The following is an 18,386-nucleotide window of genomic DNA, read 5'->3' as shown; positions in this document are numbered from 1 at the left end:
CTTGGCCTGCGCTCCTCACGCGCCTAGACCCTGTGACACCTTCGCCGGTCTGCGCCTCGGCCCCGCGACATCGTCGCCGGCCTGCATCTCCCGCACATCTGCCGACCAAGTCCATCATACCTTAGGCTATCTTGTTTCACACTGGAGTACCCGGAAGACGCCATGTCATCCCCAGTGCTGAACACATCCACGAGTCCGGTCCCCACCGACGCGGTGTCGACCCACTGACTACCGCCTCGACCACTCACTTACACTTGGTATCGTCGTCATCGGTCCGGAGTCATCTCACAACTGCGCTACTGACTCTCCCGAATAAACGCTGTGACACAACAACCACTATCTTTCATTTGTCTCGCTACCAGATCCCCAAAAATAAATTAACGGTTAATGTATCATATGGATAAGCTATCAAGAAGATAGCTAGATGAAATACCCCGGGCCGAGGGAATAAATAATTTCTAATAATTCTTACAGTACATCTTTATTTCTTTTGATTATAAATGAAACACATGAAACGATAATATAAATAATTTTCACAGTACATCTTTATTTCTTTTGTTTACACATAAACGATAATATAAAAATGGGTGTCTATTATTATTTTAAAGAGACAATAGCAACAGTTGAATAAATTGTTTGTTAGTGAGAGCCATTCTGTCCCATATAATAATACATTTGATGTTCCAGAAAAAAAAGTACCTTTAGACAAAATTATAAGTCATCATTACAAAAAAATTAAATTTATGGTGTATATAAGAAAAAAAACTTTAATATATTGAAACAACAGAATCTATATAACATTAAATTTACTATCAACCCCTCAGGCCCTTGGGATATTGACCGTTATATTTCTAAAAGACGCTGTCATTTGGTCATTATTTCCGCTTTGCAATAAAATTCAAATAATTGGAATATTTCTGAACGTATCCGAAAACTATCAACTGTTTTGATGAAATACGCTTGCTAATTTTATTATTTTCAAATTTTGAACATAAGGAAAATTTAGAAATTGACTTACTTTACGTATTTTCGTCTAAAAACTGAACTAAAATTAATTTTAAACATTATTACTCTCACTTCACTTTTTTCGTTCCATATTTAAAAAATAATTATTTTTTCTCAACTTGCGGTCCTTTGGTTTCATGGAGGTGTACGTTTTAATTCCTGTATGGTTAATTTAGAGATTTGAATATAAAGCGTTTGTTTTTCTCCTTCTAGCACCGTTTATATCATATTTCCCTTGACAGTAAAGGAGATTTCTATGAGACCTTATGCGCTGTTTCCAAAACCGAACAAATTTACATGAGATGTTAACACTTTTTCCAATTTTAAAAATTAATCTAATTGTATTTGTGTGCAGTTTTTAAAAATACGATTCAATTTGTTTAGAAATTATTAGATTCTAAAGACGTAAACGGATTGTGTTTATTTATTTATTTGTCTCATTCACTTTGGGATGGGAAACTCCTGATGATGCCATCATCTGCGGTAAATAAGGTATTTTTTGCAAAGATTGAATAGTTAAACAGCCCGCCTTAGTTACATAACTTACAGCATGTTCATGACATGCCAAAATTATATCTCCAGTTAATTGATCGACTCCTACAGCTGTCAACTTGGAACCGTTGCCTATATCCACTTTCTTTGCAAATACTTCTTTACCTCCCTTATCCATGTCTGCTGCACACAAAAAACCACCCTCATCAAAAGGTCTATTGCTCGCAATAAAGTATATCTTTTTGGTAAAATGTTCAACAATATTAAAGTATTTGTATTTTTCTTCAGTTTTGACTACCGTTTCCCCCAGTCTCAAGTACTGTGGCTCTGGGTAGGATATTGATATGGAGTGAAGACAAGATGATGCATAAAATTCATTTACTGAAATTACACTCCCATGTTTATTCATATTGTGAATGGTCCCAGGGGTCATCTTAATCTGGTAATAAATATTACCATTTTGAATGACCACATTTTCGATAAACGATGCATTCGGTTCGTCACTTTTCCACAAAGACTTCAGGCGGTAGAATTCTCCCAGTATTGTCAGAGATTGGTTTGCTTCATTTTGCACAGATATTTTCAGCTGAGTTTTATTAACAGTATTTGCAGAAATAAAATCCATCTGTAAAAAAAACGGATATTTTTTACAAATGTTGACAACGTGTACAACTCTCACCGCTGTAATATTTTTCAACAATTGTCAACGTGTACAACTCGCACCGCTGTAATATTTTGGTTAATATTCCCAACCGCTTACAATTTGTTAAAAATATCACTTTTGCAGTTAGTTAGTACCTACTTACTAAAGGGTTTTCCAATAAGAGGTGTTATTTTGAATATTAATTAAGGAATTAATGATTTTTTTATGGCCGGAATTGGATGGTATTGATCTGGACAACTTTTACTTTCAACAAGACGGCGCTACGTGCCACACAAGCAACGAAACCATTGATCTTTTACGGGAAGAGTTTCCGGACCGTGTTATCTCTCGAAGAGGTGATCACAATTGGCCACCGAGATCTTGTGATTTAACACCTTGCGACTTCTTCCTTTGGGGCCACGTGAAAGAGAAGGTCTACGCCAACGGCCCAGCGTCGATTCAAGACCTCAAAGACGGAATTAATGAGGCTATCGAGGACATAAGGCAGCCACTTGGCGATTTGGTTAAGGAAAATTTCATGAAAAGGATATGGTCCTGTAGGCGTGGTCGTGGTGGTCATTTGACTAATGTTATTTTTCACTATTAACGGCATACCTTTCTCTTTATAATGAATTAAACATTCGATTATTCATATTAAAAAAATGTGATTTTTCTTTGAATATCAAAATCACACCTCTTATTGGAAAACCCTATATATACACAAGACATTATTTTTTCCAATGCACGGAGAGTGGTATCTATAGGTAATTATAAAAACTTAATTATTTCTTATTGGTTCAATTGCTCAGTTATGAAAATAAACATTTTGTACTGATAAAAGTGTTTCAACTGGCCCCACTTTACGGAATAGTGGGGTCAGTTTTTTTTTTGCAAATTTGACCTACAAAATTCCAACTTTGAAAGATCGATGATCTGAAGCTTTTAAAAGTAATTCGAAGCATGGACGACTGTTCTACTCTTTCAGCGCGAACTTGTTCAAATTATTTGAGTTATGTAGCGAAAACTGTTAATAAACAAAATAAAAAAAACTATTTTGTTCAATTACACAATAAATACTGTCCACCTCGAATCTGCTTACTAAATTAATTACTTAGGTGTAACTTTTGACACCAAACTTAGCTTCATGCAACACATTTAAAATATTCCATAAAAAGCTATTGGCTTTCACGGAGTTAATAATATAACAAAAAATAAAAACAACTTGAGTTCCTGCGTGGCAGAGCAGTTAGCTCGTTGTCAAGAACCAGAGTTTACGAATAGGAATGAGATTAATACACTTGGTAACGAATCAAAGGTTTCGTACTAAGGAATTTAATTTCACTATTATTAGCACAAGGAAGCAGTGAGGAGAGATTTGATGTATTTACTGCCAATTAAATATTCGATTAATAATTAAAATAATAGGCTGTGTTTAGTTAGAACTTAAGCATATGAGAGGTATCATTTTATTAATATGTTATTTTCTTTTAGCTTACCTTCAAAGATATTTCCCTTCACAAAGTGCTGTGTGTATTATTAGGTAAGATTGCTTGTTGCTTTCTGTTTCTCCTTCTTGGGATAAAATGTAAATAAGTTTTGCTCCCTTTAATTCCACACGACTTTATTACTTCACTTTCCATGAGAAATTCATCGACTTAATCTTATCTACAGTCACTAATGATAAAGATAAATTCCGTGGCTCTCGGGCATTGGGGCATATCTTGATTTTTTGCTCAAATGAAGTTAAAATTTAATACATGTCTAATAGTTGCAACATATTAATTGGGAATATTCTTTTGCTATTTTTGTAATTTGTGACGAATCATTATATTTTTCGAAATCATTTGATGTCCTATTAAAAAAAAAAAATTCAGTTATCGCTTCTCCGCGGTGATAGAAAATAGTTTGATTTAAAACATTTTTTCTTTATTTTTCACTATTTTTTATTAAAGGAGATTCAATAATATAATATATGGCACATTTTCCTTTAGGCAGGAAAATGTATTGTGTAATGATTTCAAAATAAATATTACAGAATAACTCTGTATTCCTAATTCATCGAAGGTAATAATAATAAGTTACGTGTTTATTAATGAAAATTATAAATAATTTTCATTAATATTAAAGTGTAATTTGAGTTGAATTGATGAGATACCTACAAATTCAATGGCATATTAATTAATGATTTTTCATAAATATATATTTTTAAGTGACCTTAGACCCCAGGAGCCGCCTCTGTTCAGATCAGTTATTACCAGTTATTACCTTCTTGCTTTCTTATCTGTTTCTGAGTAGTGGGGTCTTGCCAGGGCGATACTGAGTTTATCTTTCACTCAGATGATTTGGAAAATAATTACCTACGCATATTTCACGTAATGACGGGACTTTTGCTGTTTCATAAAAAATCATGTACTGATCACTTCATATCTCATAATCATTTAATATATCTATTATCTGTAATAATATAAGTACAAGCAGTGAAAAACCCGCTCCGCGGGTTTTTTTGCTGCTAGGCCCTGCTTGCGGCATTTTTTTGAGCTTCGCCCAGTTTAAGTGATACTAACAACAGTTACATTTAATAGTTAGATATTAGTTCACTCACAGAGAGAGGGTGAGTATATATTGTTAAAACACGGAACATGAAGGAGTTAATGAATAATAAAATGTTCAATTTAGGTAGATATTAGGAAATTCACAGAGAGAGGGTGAGTATATATTGTAAATAGATTATTACAAAATAGCGCCCCTGAGGTGATATCTCACAAAAGCGGCGATGTACAAATTGTCCAATAAATATAATGTTTACATTAATTTTATTGCGTAAATATGCATTGATATACAACGGAAATAGATAAAATAATGAAATCTTATTAAACTTTATTTCATTAAAATACAAATAACTTTGTTTACATCACTTTATTATATACAACCACTACATGTTTCATGAACGAAGTTCACCTCATCAGGAGTAAGTATACTCCGAAGTCAAAGATTAAATACAGATTACAATTGGAAACCAGAAGTCGAAGGAGGGGGGAGGGTTTAGAGTGGGCGGGGTTTAAATATTTTCCCATTCAACTGGTCTTTCCCGTTTAACGATATTGTAATTCCTTATTTTGATAAACTCCGCCCACTCTAACCTCTCCCCCCTCCTTCCACTTCTTCATTCCAATTGTAATCTATATTTAATTTTGACTTCAATGTATACTTACTCCTGATGAGGTGAACTTCAATCATCAAACATGTAGAGGTTGTATGTAATTAAGTGATGTAAACAAAGTTATTTTTGTTTTAATAAAATAAATAATGCCATCATAAAGTGATAAGCTTCCAGAAGAAATCTTATCATTATACGCTTGTTAATGGTCAAGTAATTTTGCGTAACTATGCGTATTGTTAGCTGCATATTTAAAAATTCATGGCAGTCATTTGTTTCGTTTTTATACCGCCAGTGGGGCAGAGTGGTCGAATTTCGCCTGCAGACCCCCTATTCGGGATTTACCCGAAACATACTATTTGAATTCGACCAATCAGAGGGCCTAGATTGTCCAGACGCATGCGCAATAATACTATCGATTTGATTATTCTATTAATACCTTCTACGTGCGCATATTGTGTTTTTCGAAGATAGCAGGGCCGGCCTTATGCGGGCGCAATCGGAGCAGTCCTAATAATACCTCATCAGTACTGACACGTCGCCCTTGAGATTATTTTTCGTGAAAACGGCGCTTTACAAAAATGCAAATCATCCGAATAATTTATGATTACAGTGGTCACCTTCCTAGCCGTCTACTGGTTTCTACTCGCGCTACTCGCCGTTTGACTCAGGTCCGGCCTGGGTAAAGTTCTGTAACTTCGAGAGGTGATTTTACCTACATGATTTTTCATAATATTGTTATTATACATTTATTTTATGTTTTAAAAGTTGTTAATATCCCCTATTTTGCAGCTGTAACCAATCATTGTTTTAAAAGTTGTTGATAGACCCTATTTTGCAGCTGTGACCAACCATTGTTTTCTTTTATTCCTATGCTTTATTATAATTGATAGTGCGGAACTACTTTAACGCAGCTGCTCACTAATGAGTATCATTACTGATTAACAATGTTAGAAATTCCGGTAGAACTGATATTATTTTAAGACGAGACAATACCTTTATAAAGCCAGAATAAGTACGTAAGTGAAACAGACCTGCGGTTGAATTTGACACACCAAATCTCTAAAATAAAGTGAGAATACTAGCGACATAAGTGACGTAGGTGTGTAAAAACAATATTCAGCGTGCGGCCCGGCGTAAAGCAGGCCTTGAAAATCGAACTTTCCGTGGGGTTTTTTTAAAATTATTTCTGATAAAAGTATTACGAAAATCAAAAATGTTTCTAGAGGGATCTTTCGGGAAGTTACTAATTCACCATCTAGAAAAATAAAACATGGTGCTTACCGCTAATTTTGTAGTTTAAAAACGTTTTATAAAAAATTTCAAACCGTTTTACATAAGATATTTTATGGTAAGGTCCTATTTTTATTAATCTTATATATATATATATAACTTGCATCCCTGGGAATCCCTCTGGAAACATTTAAGATTTTAGTAATACGTACATCATAAATAATTAAAATGTGAGCGTCGGGGTAAATCTCCGCTATCAGGGTATTGTGTCACTTTAAGGAGGAAGTAGCCAGTTATTGATACCATGTTACTTTTGACCCTGAGAATTTTAATCATATTCCGTCTCACTCATAATAGATAATACCGCGTATACCGGCCGTAATACCGCGTATACCGGCCGTAATACCGCAGTATTAAGCTGCATTTACACCAAAGTCTTCCACAAAGTTTTCCACAAGTTGCGGCAATTTGTTGCTTTTTCTACACAGCAACTTTTTCTGTCTTCTACTTGTGGAGAGACAAGTCTTACACTAAATTTTGATTTCCCGCGGAGTGTCGGTAAAGATCAAAGAAAATTGACAACTAAAAGTGGAAGATTTGGTGCTGCGCGCTTTGCGCTAGCAACTTGTATGAAACTAGTGGAGAACTGTTCCCCCTCCACGCAAACTTACAAATTTCAATAACAAACAGTGAAATGGTTGATTTTGAGATTTTAAACAAATAACCGAGACTTGTGTACGAATCACCAGTAGCCAAAAAACGTAATGTAACTGCTAGCTTTTCTTGGACAGGTACCTACTGCTTTCCAGTAGTTTGTGTCACGTTTCTTGATGTTGTGTCCGATCATTGAAATCAAATACTCAAAGTCATTACTGGTCATTCTCAGTGCAGTTTTTGACACTCCCGTCGCACCTCAGCTCATCACTCAACGGATCGACGTCATCTTCTCGGATATAATGCCTAATTCTTGACACTACTGCCTTTTGCGCCAATTCTTTGGCAACAAGTTTTCCATTTGTTGTTCTAAATTTGAGAAGAGCAACTTTTAGTTGACAACTTTGGTGTAAACGCGGCTTTAATTGTTAAATCGCCCGACCCCCAGGATTAGGGACGTATTACTGTGGTATTAAGACGGAGATCGCGGACTTTGTTTGATTTGACAAATATCGATCGGTCGCGGAAAGAAAATGTTAAAAAGTAGTAATACCCATTGGCAGCACCATAAAAACTATCAAAGGAATATTTTAAATCGATTTACCAAAGCAAATACTGAACGCATAAACAAATTGGTAAATTTCGAAGCAATTCAAAGCAGACTGGGTAAATGACATCGCAAAATGACATCTGAAGAAACGTGAAGTTAGCAACTAAACGCGAATTGCAAAAAATGACCGTGTTTTTGAGGATTGGAACAGAGTGATGCCAGTTTAAAAAATCTTGCATGTATATTATTATGAGCAGCAGTATAGCTATACTAGCGCTACAGCAGCGTATTAGGGAATCTAAGAAAGACGGATTAAGTCTTAAGTCAAAAAATCAGCTGTTATTGTTGCATGTAGAACGTGGTGTTATAATTTAGACTGCCTCGGTAGTGTATCTGTTAAGTTGAAAGATCCGAATATGTTCTTCGGGTCGACTTCTTCCTTGATGGCCCTCAAGATGTGCTTCCCCGTGCTGGAGACTGTCTGCTCGTACCACTTCTTCCGTAGCTTGCCGACCCCGTGGTGGTGGGATATGGATCCTGCAACAGTAACGATACCCTTCAAACAACCAAATCTTCAGACTCGCAAACCAACCACTATCCCAATTAGGTGAACTGCCATTAATCAATAGCAGCGTTGCCACTGCTAGGGATCTCTCCCGAGATGAAAAGTTTTCACCAGATCGGCAAAAATCATGGTAACTTTTGGAATCCGTGAAAATCACCGATAACCCCTTTGAAGTCCCGTAAGTGACCGAACTAGTGAAAAAATTATAAATGTAGAAGTAGGTACCTATGGTATTTGCCCTTGTTATCCACCTGGCCACCAAAAAAATAACTTATCAGCCAGAAACAAATGAATACCAGTGATGGTATAGTAATCTTGAAAAGCGGTTTTAATTTATCATATATAAAAATCACGTGTCACATATACACTAATCTCCGAAACCGCCCAACCAATTTCAATGAAATTTTGTGAATGTGTATGGTTGGTTCCAGCTTGAAGTATAGGATAGTTTTGGACAGTACATTGAAAAATACATACAACCCACAGACATAGGAATATTCATATGTCTATGATACAACCACAAATGTTAACTTCCCCTACATAGACGACGGTCTGTGGAAGGACAATGTCTTATATTATAAACTGCATTATAAAAGCGCTTTTCAAAAACACTAATTAATTTTCGGATATGTTCGTTCAGAAATATTTAATTTATTTGGATTTAATTGCAAAGCATACACGAAGAAAAATGAGTATGGCTGATTTATTATAGTCCTGTCAAAAACGTGATGGCCATCCATTTTCTGATAAAATATGGGTCCATTCAGAATATATCGGATCACGTGTTCAAGCAGGTGTTCTTTTCCTGATAAATATAATGATGAAATGCGACAGTATTATTATTTTTACTAACAAGTAGTGTTCTGCCGTCCTCATAACATATTCGCGCTGTACAAATCATTCCGTAAATGCCTGCAGTCCCGTTTTTAACAGGAATACGAAAAATTTGACCAGATTTAAAATACATTTGCAATATTTTATTTCACAAAGTTATCTCCGTTTGCTAGGAAATACTCATTAATTCTGACAGAATATGCCAGAGGCCGGAGAGGGGTTACGACGCTCCAATAATCAATTACCGGATGAACATTAAGGAGGAATAATAAGTTTACCTCCGAGGGCGATGATTTCATCTCTAGCCCTGGCTTCCAGGTGATGGGTGATCTTCAGCGGATCTTCACAGCCGCGGGAGTTGAAGATGAAGTAGAAGTATATGCAGCAGCCTGAATCATAGGTCTGCGTTACCCTGCACATGCTGGAGAAGCGGTCCACCTGGAGCAGCTCGCACTCCCGCGCGATGGTTTCCTTTACGCGCCGCACCACGCGCAGGACTCGGTCCCACGGCACTGACGTCTCCACGGTCTCCCCGAGGATGTCGAAATAGAGCGCTATGTCCTGCAACCCACCAAACAACTTAAATTGCATTCTACTCATTGACTCAACCGCTATGCAGAAACCATCCAACCCATAAATCGCGTGTGAATGTTTGCGAATGACACCCAAATCGATACACTTGACCCAACATAAAATCTGGGTTGATTTAAATGCCAGCCAGAGATTTGCACTCACCGCTCTGTACAGCAAAATAAACAAAAATTATCATCATTTTAAATATTGATGATAATATCAGCGATTTTTAAATGTAAATTTGAAACGGAAAAAAAACAGAAAAAGATGAAGTATCAGTTTCAAATTAAGTTAAGTTATTCAAAAAAAATATACATATATATATTATTATTATTATTTCGACAAGGAGGCAGAGCATGTGACCATATTTTGGCACTGTCGTAGCAACACTAAAAATGAGTGGGGTGGGTAAATTATAACACATTTGTAAGAGAGTCTAACTAAACAAAATATTCAATTTCGGACGCAAGTCCAATCTTTTGTTTAACCGTTTTATTTAATTTATTTATTCATCTTGAGTTAGCTCACATCGTCGTGTGTGCTAATAATTAATGATTAATAACTAATGCATGTAATTTCATAAATTCATAAATAACATTAATTGCCAAACAAAATATGTAGCGTTCAATATTTTACATTTAAACATAAATCACAAACAAAACTTCAATATTTGAGGTAGAAATACTTTCTTATTTCCCTTTTAAAATTAATAATATTTTCAATCTCGAATTTTGTTATAAAGTTGAACGGCCTGGTACATGAGATATTTCTGGGTGCTTGATTTCTTCCTTGTTGGCAATCCAATTTCCTTTGCATTTCTCGTTCCGTGTCCATGTTTCTCGTGATTGTAATTTACCTTTTGAAAAACTTAATGAGTAAAGCTTCTAATTGGAATATTTAATCACTGAAGAAATTATTAGCAACTCCCAAACGAAAATTTAGAAGAGAAAAGAATGATTCATTAATTACTCACCCTGATGTATGCAATTATATATGTCATCCAATAGCCACGTTCTCCATTTCTTTCCCCCGCTGGCACAGCACCAAAATGTAAAGCGATTTTATTCAATTTATTTTCATGAGACAGAACGTCTTCTTTCTCGCCTACATACAGCAAGGTCGTTAAACACATTTTGTTCGGGTCAAATCCCTTGATCTTAGTAATAAACAGCATCTGTAAGCCCTGCAGGATGACCCCGGCCCCAGAGGGGGCCTGGCGCAAGGACATGCCCAGTTGGTACTGCTCGTTGTCCATGAGGCGAATACTCGCTGGCTGCAAGCGTTGGCGGGCAATTTCCCGCGAGCATCGAACGCCGCTCTCGAAGTCCGGGAACACGAAAGACCCATATCGCGTGTATGGAGGAAGAGGTCTTATTTTGATGGCAACCTCCGTAATAACGCCCAAACATCCTTCAGAACCGAGGACTATATTGTTGAAGTCTGGGCCGCAGGACATCCGCGGGACCCTGCATCCATTTTCAAGCACTCCTCTGGGGGAAACCATCCTCACGTGAACCAAAATGTCTTCAATGTTTCCGTACGTATTCTTCTTCATTCCGCTCGCTCTTGTGGCCACCCAGCCGCCGAGAGTTGAGAACTCTATCGAGTCCGGTTCGTGTCCTGTTGTGTATCCTTCCTTCTTCAGCTCTCTGTCCAAGTCTTGTCCTATGATTCCGGCCTCGCAGCACACGACCAAACTCTCGCGATCAATCCACAGAATTCTGTTCATATCCGACATGTCCAAGGAAATGATCGGCCTGTCTTCGTGGTGCGGACACTCTATGGAGCCGGAGACCGTCGTTCCGCCACCAAATGGGATCACGACGATGTCCAGTCTGTCGGCCAGATCGACTAATTCCACGACCTTGTCATGTCCGTTGGGCCAGACGACAATATCTGGAAACCTCTCGATGGTGTTGTTCCTTACGTTTATTATTTCATGCAGCGCCTGCCCGTGCGCGTGAAACAACCTGTCTGGTCCGTCAGTAGATGTCCGGACTTGCAACGCCTCCAGCGCCTCCAGCTGATTTGCGGATAGCTTGGAGTGCGGGTACTTGTAATCTTCAGGCACGTTGGTGGACAGCTCTTCGCGGTAATTATCTGGCTCAACTCCATACCTATCTCTAACGTAGTCCAGGAAGTATGGAAGATCTTTGTTGCAGATGGGGTACCTTTAAAGAAACACGTGTCTTTATCGATCTGATATTACGAATGATAGTCCTATAGCGGCCACTGCTCGAGCTAATTAACTCTCATCATGTAGATATAGTTTGACATTCGCTGTCGACTCGTAAATGTTTATATACAACTCTCTTTGAATTCACGCAGCCATAGAGATTGAATTAAGAGAGGTGATATAGGTTTTTTTTTAAAAATATAGGTTTCTGTTTGAAGGAACCACTACCAGATACATGTCCATATTATGGCGGTCAAAGGTACCGTAAAAATGTAAAGATCTGCAAATTCATCTGCCTATAGGGAAACTGAATGTCCAGTGGACTTGAAATGTTCGGAGTCTCACTAGTGTGGATGGAATTTAAATGGCTATAGGAAACACAATGTCTAGTATCAATGTCTAGTCTGATCTCACCAGTGTAGGTGGAGTTTAAATGGCTATAGAAAACTCAATGTACAGCGGCCTTGGAAGGCTCGAGGTCTCACTAGTGTGGGTGGAGTGCTATAGGGAAACTCAATGTCCAGTGGGCTTGGAACGCACGGGGTCTCACTAGTGTAGGTGGAGTTTGAATGGCTATAGAAAACTCAATGTACAGCGACCTTGGAACACTCTAGTGTGGGGGAGTACTATAGGTATACTCAATGTCCAGTGGTCTCGGAAGTCTTACTAGTTCAGGCGGGGTAGAAATGTGCAGTAGACATGAAATAGCATGGATCTACTACCTGTCCCCCGCGAACCTGACGGCGCCCCTGTAGCGGGTGAAGCCAGAGTCCTTGTAGCCCCAGCCGTCCCACCTCAGCAAGTTACCACTGAAATAAAAAAAACGCGATTAGCTGTCTATCAATCCATAATATTACAAATAAAGGAGAAATTACTTTTCAAATAATAATTTGTCGTATATCTTCAACTGACTAGCGTTTTATTAAAATTAGTCAGGATTGCCTCGAAACCAACGACCAGTCGCGCGACGCGTGGACGAATTACCTATTAATTACATTATTTTCTATTAAGTTCACAAAGATATCGAAAAATATTGTGTGTCGTAAATTAATAAAAAGTAATTTATTAATTAATGAGTATTTTTTTGTTTATTTTAATCGTCAACCTTTTTTTTTTAAATTTTGAAACACAAAGGGTTTTGATGTAAAACTTCTCTAGGCGCCCCTTGAGGGTTAAATCTGACCCTTGCGATGCAAACGTGGCTAAGGGCAAGACGGGACGATGATCTTGCGCAGAACGACCCTTCACTCAGCTAGCCTCGTGATCCGTCGGCTCTTTCGGTCCCGCATTTGCTTCTATTCTCACTAAAATTAGCAATGGATCTATTCTAAATGACGATTAATGTAAATTTTTAATTTGTAAAATATTTATTTATGTATTTTTAAATAATAATAAAATAATGGTTTCACTATTAAAAACATAAAAAACTTGATAAATTTCTTTTTCGCTGCCTTCAATAAAACCGGCAAGATACGTTTATTGTTTTCGAAATTATAATTGTACATTTATTCCTTTTCTGTCTGGCGAATATATGCGCACCGGAGCATTGTGATTTACGCGGCTGTCATCTGTCAAAGTGACAGATCCCATACAAAGAAATGATATTCCACGGCAGTTCCACAATTGATCTGACCCCCTCTCCTGGGGAAGATTATAGCGTAGTGTTTCACCCCGACATGTAATACGTATATGCCACGCCCAAATTATGCGCGCATAATATAGCGTAATGTGTCTAAGGCTTTATATGTAGGATGTATTGTAGTTTACTGTTAAGGATAATTCCAAGTTCATGCATATCTGAAGTAGGTGCAGGATTATTGTCATTTACAGAATAATCAAATAATGTTTTTATTTTTTATTTCTGGAAAAGGCAAGATGTTCGTGGCTAATACCTGTGACAGACTACAGACTACAGAATTCATTGCGCATAGCATAATGTGTCGCCTACCTAATGCGCTATTAGTCTTGAAAGCTTGCCATTTGTGCGGAATAGAACTTGTGACGAGTTTACAAGCTTACCGTTTGTGCGGAATAGAACTAGTTACGAGTTTGCAAGCTTACCGTTTGTGCGGAATAGAACTGGTGACAAGTTTGTAAGCTTACCGTTTGTGCGGAATAGAACTGGTGACGAGTTTGGGCGTTGGAGGTTCCCCGTCTTCGGTGTTTGGGAATATCTTCGCATTGGTCTCCCCGCTTCTTTTTACTGCTCCCTCCATTTTAAATTTCTCTCCTATTTATTCTCTCTGCAACTAAATATCAAAATACTTTTCAGCTCAATCTTAGTCGTCAGCATATAAAAATAAATAAAAATCTACTCACATAAAATATCAGAAACGAAATACATAAGATTCAGTTCAACTATAACGAAACAACTAGGGAACATCATACACACGGAGAAAACTTACTGATTATGAAATATTGCTAATTAATAAGAATATTTTCAAATAATATGTTTTCCGGTTAAAAATGGGACTTCAGGCCTGAATGAATTGACAGGTTTCCTAATAAACTATCAGTGAAACACGAATGTCTTATGGCGATGTCGGAACACGTGTTCATAAGAAATAATTCCAATATGTTTGCATTCATCATTGTGTAATAACATGACAAACGCAAGTGCATGAAAACGTGTCCCGATATACTATGAATGTACTAAAAGTTTATTAGGAAACGGCATGCTATCCCATTTTTATTGGACTTAAATAAATCAGCAACACTTATTTTTCTACATGCATGTTAATAATTCTTATAATATTGATTGTATGCCTTATATCGCCATGAACAGGCATTAAAATTGCTTGACAGATTCTATAAACACTCGATATCAAGCGCCTAAATTGGTTTTTATTTATTTTGTGAAGAATTTTATAAGAATAAAAAAAAATCGACTTTCACAATCTTAGCCATAATATTGTTTTTTAGTTGTTTCTTTTATGCATTCATACATTTCTATTGAAAAAATACTTTTTTAGTTGTTTACATTTATATTTTTTATTGAGTAATTAATAATTTAATTTCAATTCTACTCAAGGGAAACGATGGGAAAATCTTCAATTTATCTAAAGCATATTTTTTGGCATTCATTATGTAAACCAATTCCTAATAAAGATTACTTTAAGTTTCTAAGTTTCTTGTCAAATCTTTAAGTTTTAAAAATTTGTATTTTTATTTTTGAAGATAATATCTGTACATATATTATGCCGAAACGTTAATTATATGAAATTCCCTTGATAAAAAAATATCGTAACATAAGCTCCGATAATTATTTAAAACACGTTTTATTCTATAATTTACGTTAGATGCATGAAAAAAATCACAATATATCTTTAAATTCAACTAAAGCATTTGTCTAGCGATTTTTGCTGTATTTCAAACGTGTCGTGTTTTATTAAATATTTTCACCATTTACCTCTTACTTTCGTATTTACATATCTCCCTTTCAAACCATCTTTGAACGCTTACTACGGGGCCTTATCCTTCGCCTTGGCGAAGCTTAGTGCTAAATCACTATTTTGATTAATCTTTATAACGAATTGGTGTACATTTTGAATACCAAGAATATGCTTTAGATAAATTAAAGGTTTTCCTATCGTTTCGCTTGAGTACAAATAAATAAAAAAATACTCAATAAAAAATATAACTGTAAACTACAAATATTTTTTTCCAATTGAAATGTATTAACGCATAAAGGAAACAACTTTTAAGAAATTCAGTATTATAGCTAAGATTATCTGTGACCTGTGACAGATTCATTTGATTAACTTTTTTGCTTTCTTATAAAATTATTTACAAAATAAATAACAAACAGTTTTGTGCTTGAAATCGAACGTTTCTAGACTCCGTTTGTCAAGCGATCTTACCGACAACAATCGGAAGTCGGGCGAAGCGAAGCGAAGTTGCCCGAAGCGAAGTGAAGTTCGTGCCCACACTATCGTATTCGGTCAACTTCGATCAACTTCGCGAGTAGTGTAGCTGGGCTTTTAGGTTTTAGCACATCCGATGTTTCGAACAATGTTTTACATATTCGATATTTTAAACAATGCAAAATAATCCGCGTTTAAAACATGGAATAAAAAAATATTGAGCTCACTTCTACGCGGATACGTCAACAACGCACTTCTATCAAATTACATCTTCAGTGTGAATTAGGTAAATATTATGAATATTTCAAATTTTATTGGCTAATCGACAGTATCACCTGTTGCATTACATAAATTTGCAAGACCGATAATATTGTTAAATATTTGCAGGAAATGTTTTCATAGTTTGCGATGTGTGACGTTTATCACTTACATCGTTTTACGTCTCATTCAGTTTCGATTTAGAAATGCACGAGATGTAAATACACCATTTATTAATTATTTATTGACGAAGTTTCGGTTGATGCCGAATGTACACGTTGACGCCAACTCGCCAACTCGCCAACTTTGGACGGTTAAAAACTGTCATGTCTTTTAAGGCGATGCCATACGTAGTAATGAAAAATTTGTTCGCCTAGAAATGTTTCAGATGCTGTAATTAAATACTATGAGTAGAATACATCTTGGCCTTTGAAATAATCGATTATTTTTTAGATAAGTAATTTTATAAGCCCAGAAAAAAAATAATGTATATGGCCTATAAAAAACTACTTTAAAGTTCAAAATCTCCTACTTACAAACCCATTTTCGGATATGATTTTATTGTATATGTGGCAAATTAAGTTATTTATAAAATGATCAAAAAAAATTAAATATTTATGCCTGAACATCCACAAAATAAAATAAAAGGCACTTTTTGGCCATGTTTTTTTTTGCATAAATCAAAACAGGCGGATGGGATTAAGCGGGAATTTAAACCTTATCGCCATCTACATAAGGGTTGTTATTGATAACGGCTCAACTTAAAATATTACACGACGTAGTGCATCGCCTTAAGAGGAAGCTACAAGCCAAAAATGTTTATATTCTTGGTATACCTTATATTGCAGGTAATAGGCATTAAAATCGCTAGACAAACTAAATATTTATTTTGTAAATAATTTCATAAGAAAGCAAAAAAGTTAGTGAAATGAAACTGTCACAGATAATCTTTGCTATAATACTGTATTTTTTTAAAGTTGTTTCATTTACGCGTTCATACATTTCTACTGAAAAAATTTTTTTAAAGTAGTTTACATTTATATTTTTTATTGAGTAATTTTTTATTTTATTTGTATTGCACTCAAGCGAAACGATAGGAAAACCTTCAATTTATTTAAATCATATTTTTTGGTATTCATAATGTACACCAATCCGTTATAAAGATTAATCAAAATAGTGATTTAGCATTAAGCTTCGCCTTAAGCGGAAAATCGAAAATGGAACATTTTAAATCGTTATAAAACATTTATTCGTCAACATAAAAATAAACTAAAAAATACCTTCAGAACCATAATTTTTTTCGAGAGTAAAAAAGACAGTGAAAAAACCCTATTTTGCGTTGTCCATTTGATCTTTTTAGTGTGAAAACCGCACAAGAGTCCCAACTGCTCCCAACCGTCTGGAGCCAGTGAGACTACGGCATTCCCAATTGGGGCATGTTGTGAAGTTGAAGGTAGTGGAGAGGGGAAGAAGATTGGGAGAAGAAGGTGGGGGAGTGCCTGGTTATTGGGATCTGGTCACCAAACATGGCTAAAACCATTTCAAGCTACGTTTCTGCATGTTGGTCTTACACCAGGGCGATACTGAGAGTATTTTCCACTCTGGAATGTGCCGCAAGTTCTATATATTATTAATATTATTATTAAATAAATAAATTGTGAAAGAACAATGAAAGTTTATCTAATAACATTTACTTGGGCACGCCGAAATTTGAACACGCGACTTTCGGATTGCTAGTCGAGAGCCTTACACCTCGAACACGGAGGCCGTCAAATGTAGATGGATGAGGAAATTATCGCAGGCCCGACAATTTATTTGTACAGCACGTTGAATTATCAATCATCGCAATTAATTCACGCAATAATCAACACGACTGTCTCCACTATTACGAACTGAAGACTCTCAGAGAAGAACTCCACTGTTAGCGAATGGCGCCAAGATCCTTTGATGTGTGCACTCAAACTGACAATTATCGGGTTGACCTGCCAACGTTGGCGGCCAACACAATCAAAGGCCAAGTCGTCCTGTACACGTAGGGCCAGCGCATTGGCATAATGCATTTGGCCGCATTAGGTTTTGGTCAATTTCGGACAAAAATTAGCCGAACCCTGCGTTTATGATGTTTTGGTTCAAGTTCGACTTTACTCGGACGCGTACGCCTGTAGAATAATTTAAATATTATTTTTAAGATGTTATTCAAAATAGTTCAAAGTTTAAAGGGTTTATAACTTTTAAACACTGTATATATCGAAGTTTATCGTTTAAATGATAATTGGTTTTTGTATTTCTATTGTATAACGTAAGATTTAGACCATATTTAAATTTTTACTGTAGTTCGTACATAGTATTAGGATTTTTAGATGTGTTTCAATTTCACTGTGCA

At 36.1% G+C, this 18,386-nt stretch overlaps 1 protein-coding gene across 1 annotated transcript; it reads right to left on the bottom strand.

Annotated features, from left to right (window-relative positions):
- Positions 1-8,098: 8,098 nt before the first annotated feature.
- On the bottom strand, positions 8,099-14,098 carry LOC149419143 (alkyldihydroxyacetonephosphate synthase, peroxisomal-like). The gene is made up of 5 exons (XM_089637935.1): positions 13,986-14,098; positions 12,605-12,691; positions 10,680-11,877; positions 9,412-9,694; positions 8,099-8,271 (listed from the first exon to the last, which is right to left on the bottom strand). The coding sequence occupies exons 1-5, from the start codon at positions 14,096-14,098 to the stop codon at positions 8,099-8,101; spliced, it is 1,854 nt and encodes a 617-aa protein (XP_089494061.1).
- Positions 14,099-18,386: the final 4,288 nt, after the last annotated feature.

Source organism: Hesperophylax consimilis, chromosome 12 (assembly GCF_061612785.1).
Source record: "Hesperophylax consimilis isolate HC1 chromosome 12, BYU_Hcon_1.0, whole genome shotgun sequence".
In the NCBI taxonomy this organism is placed as follows: domain Eukaryota; kingdom Metazoa; phylum Arthropoda; class Insecta; order Trichoptera; family Limnephilidae; genus Hesperophylax; species Hesperophylax consimilis.
This window is presented reverse-complemented; position numbering and strand designations above follow the sequence as displayed.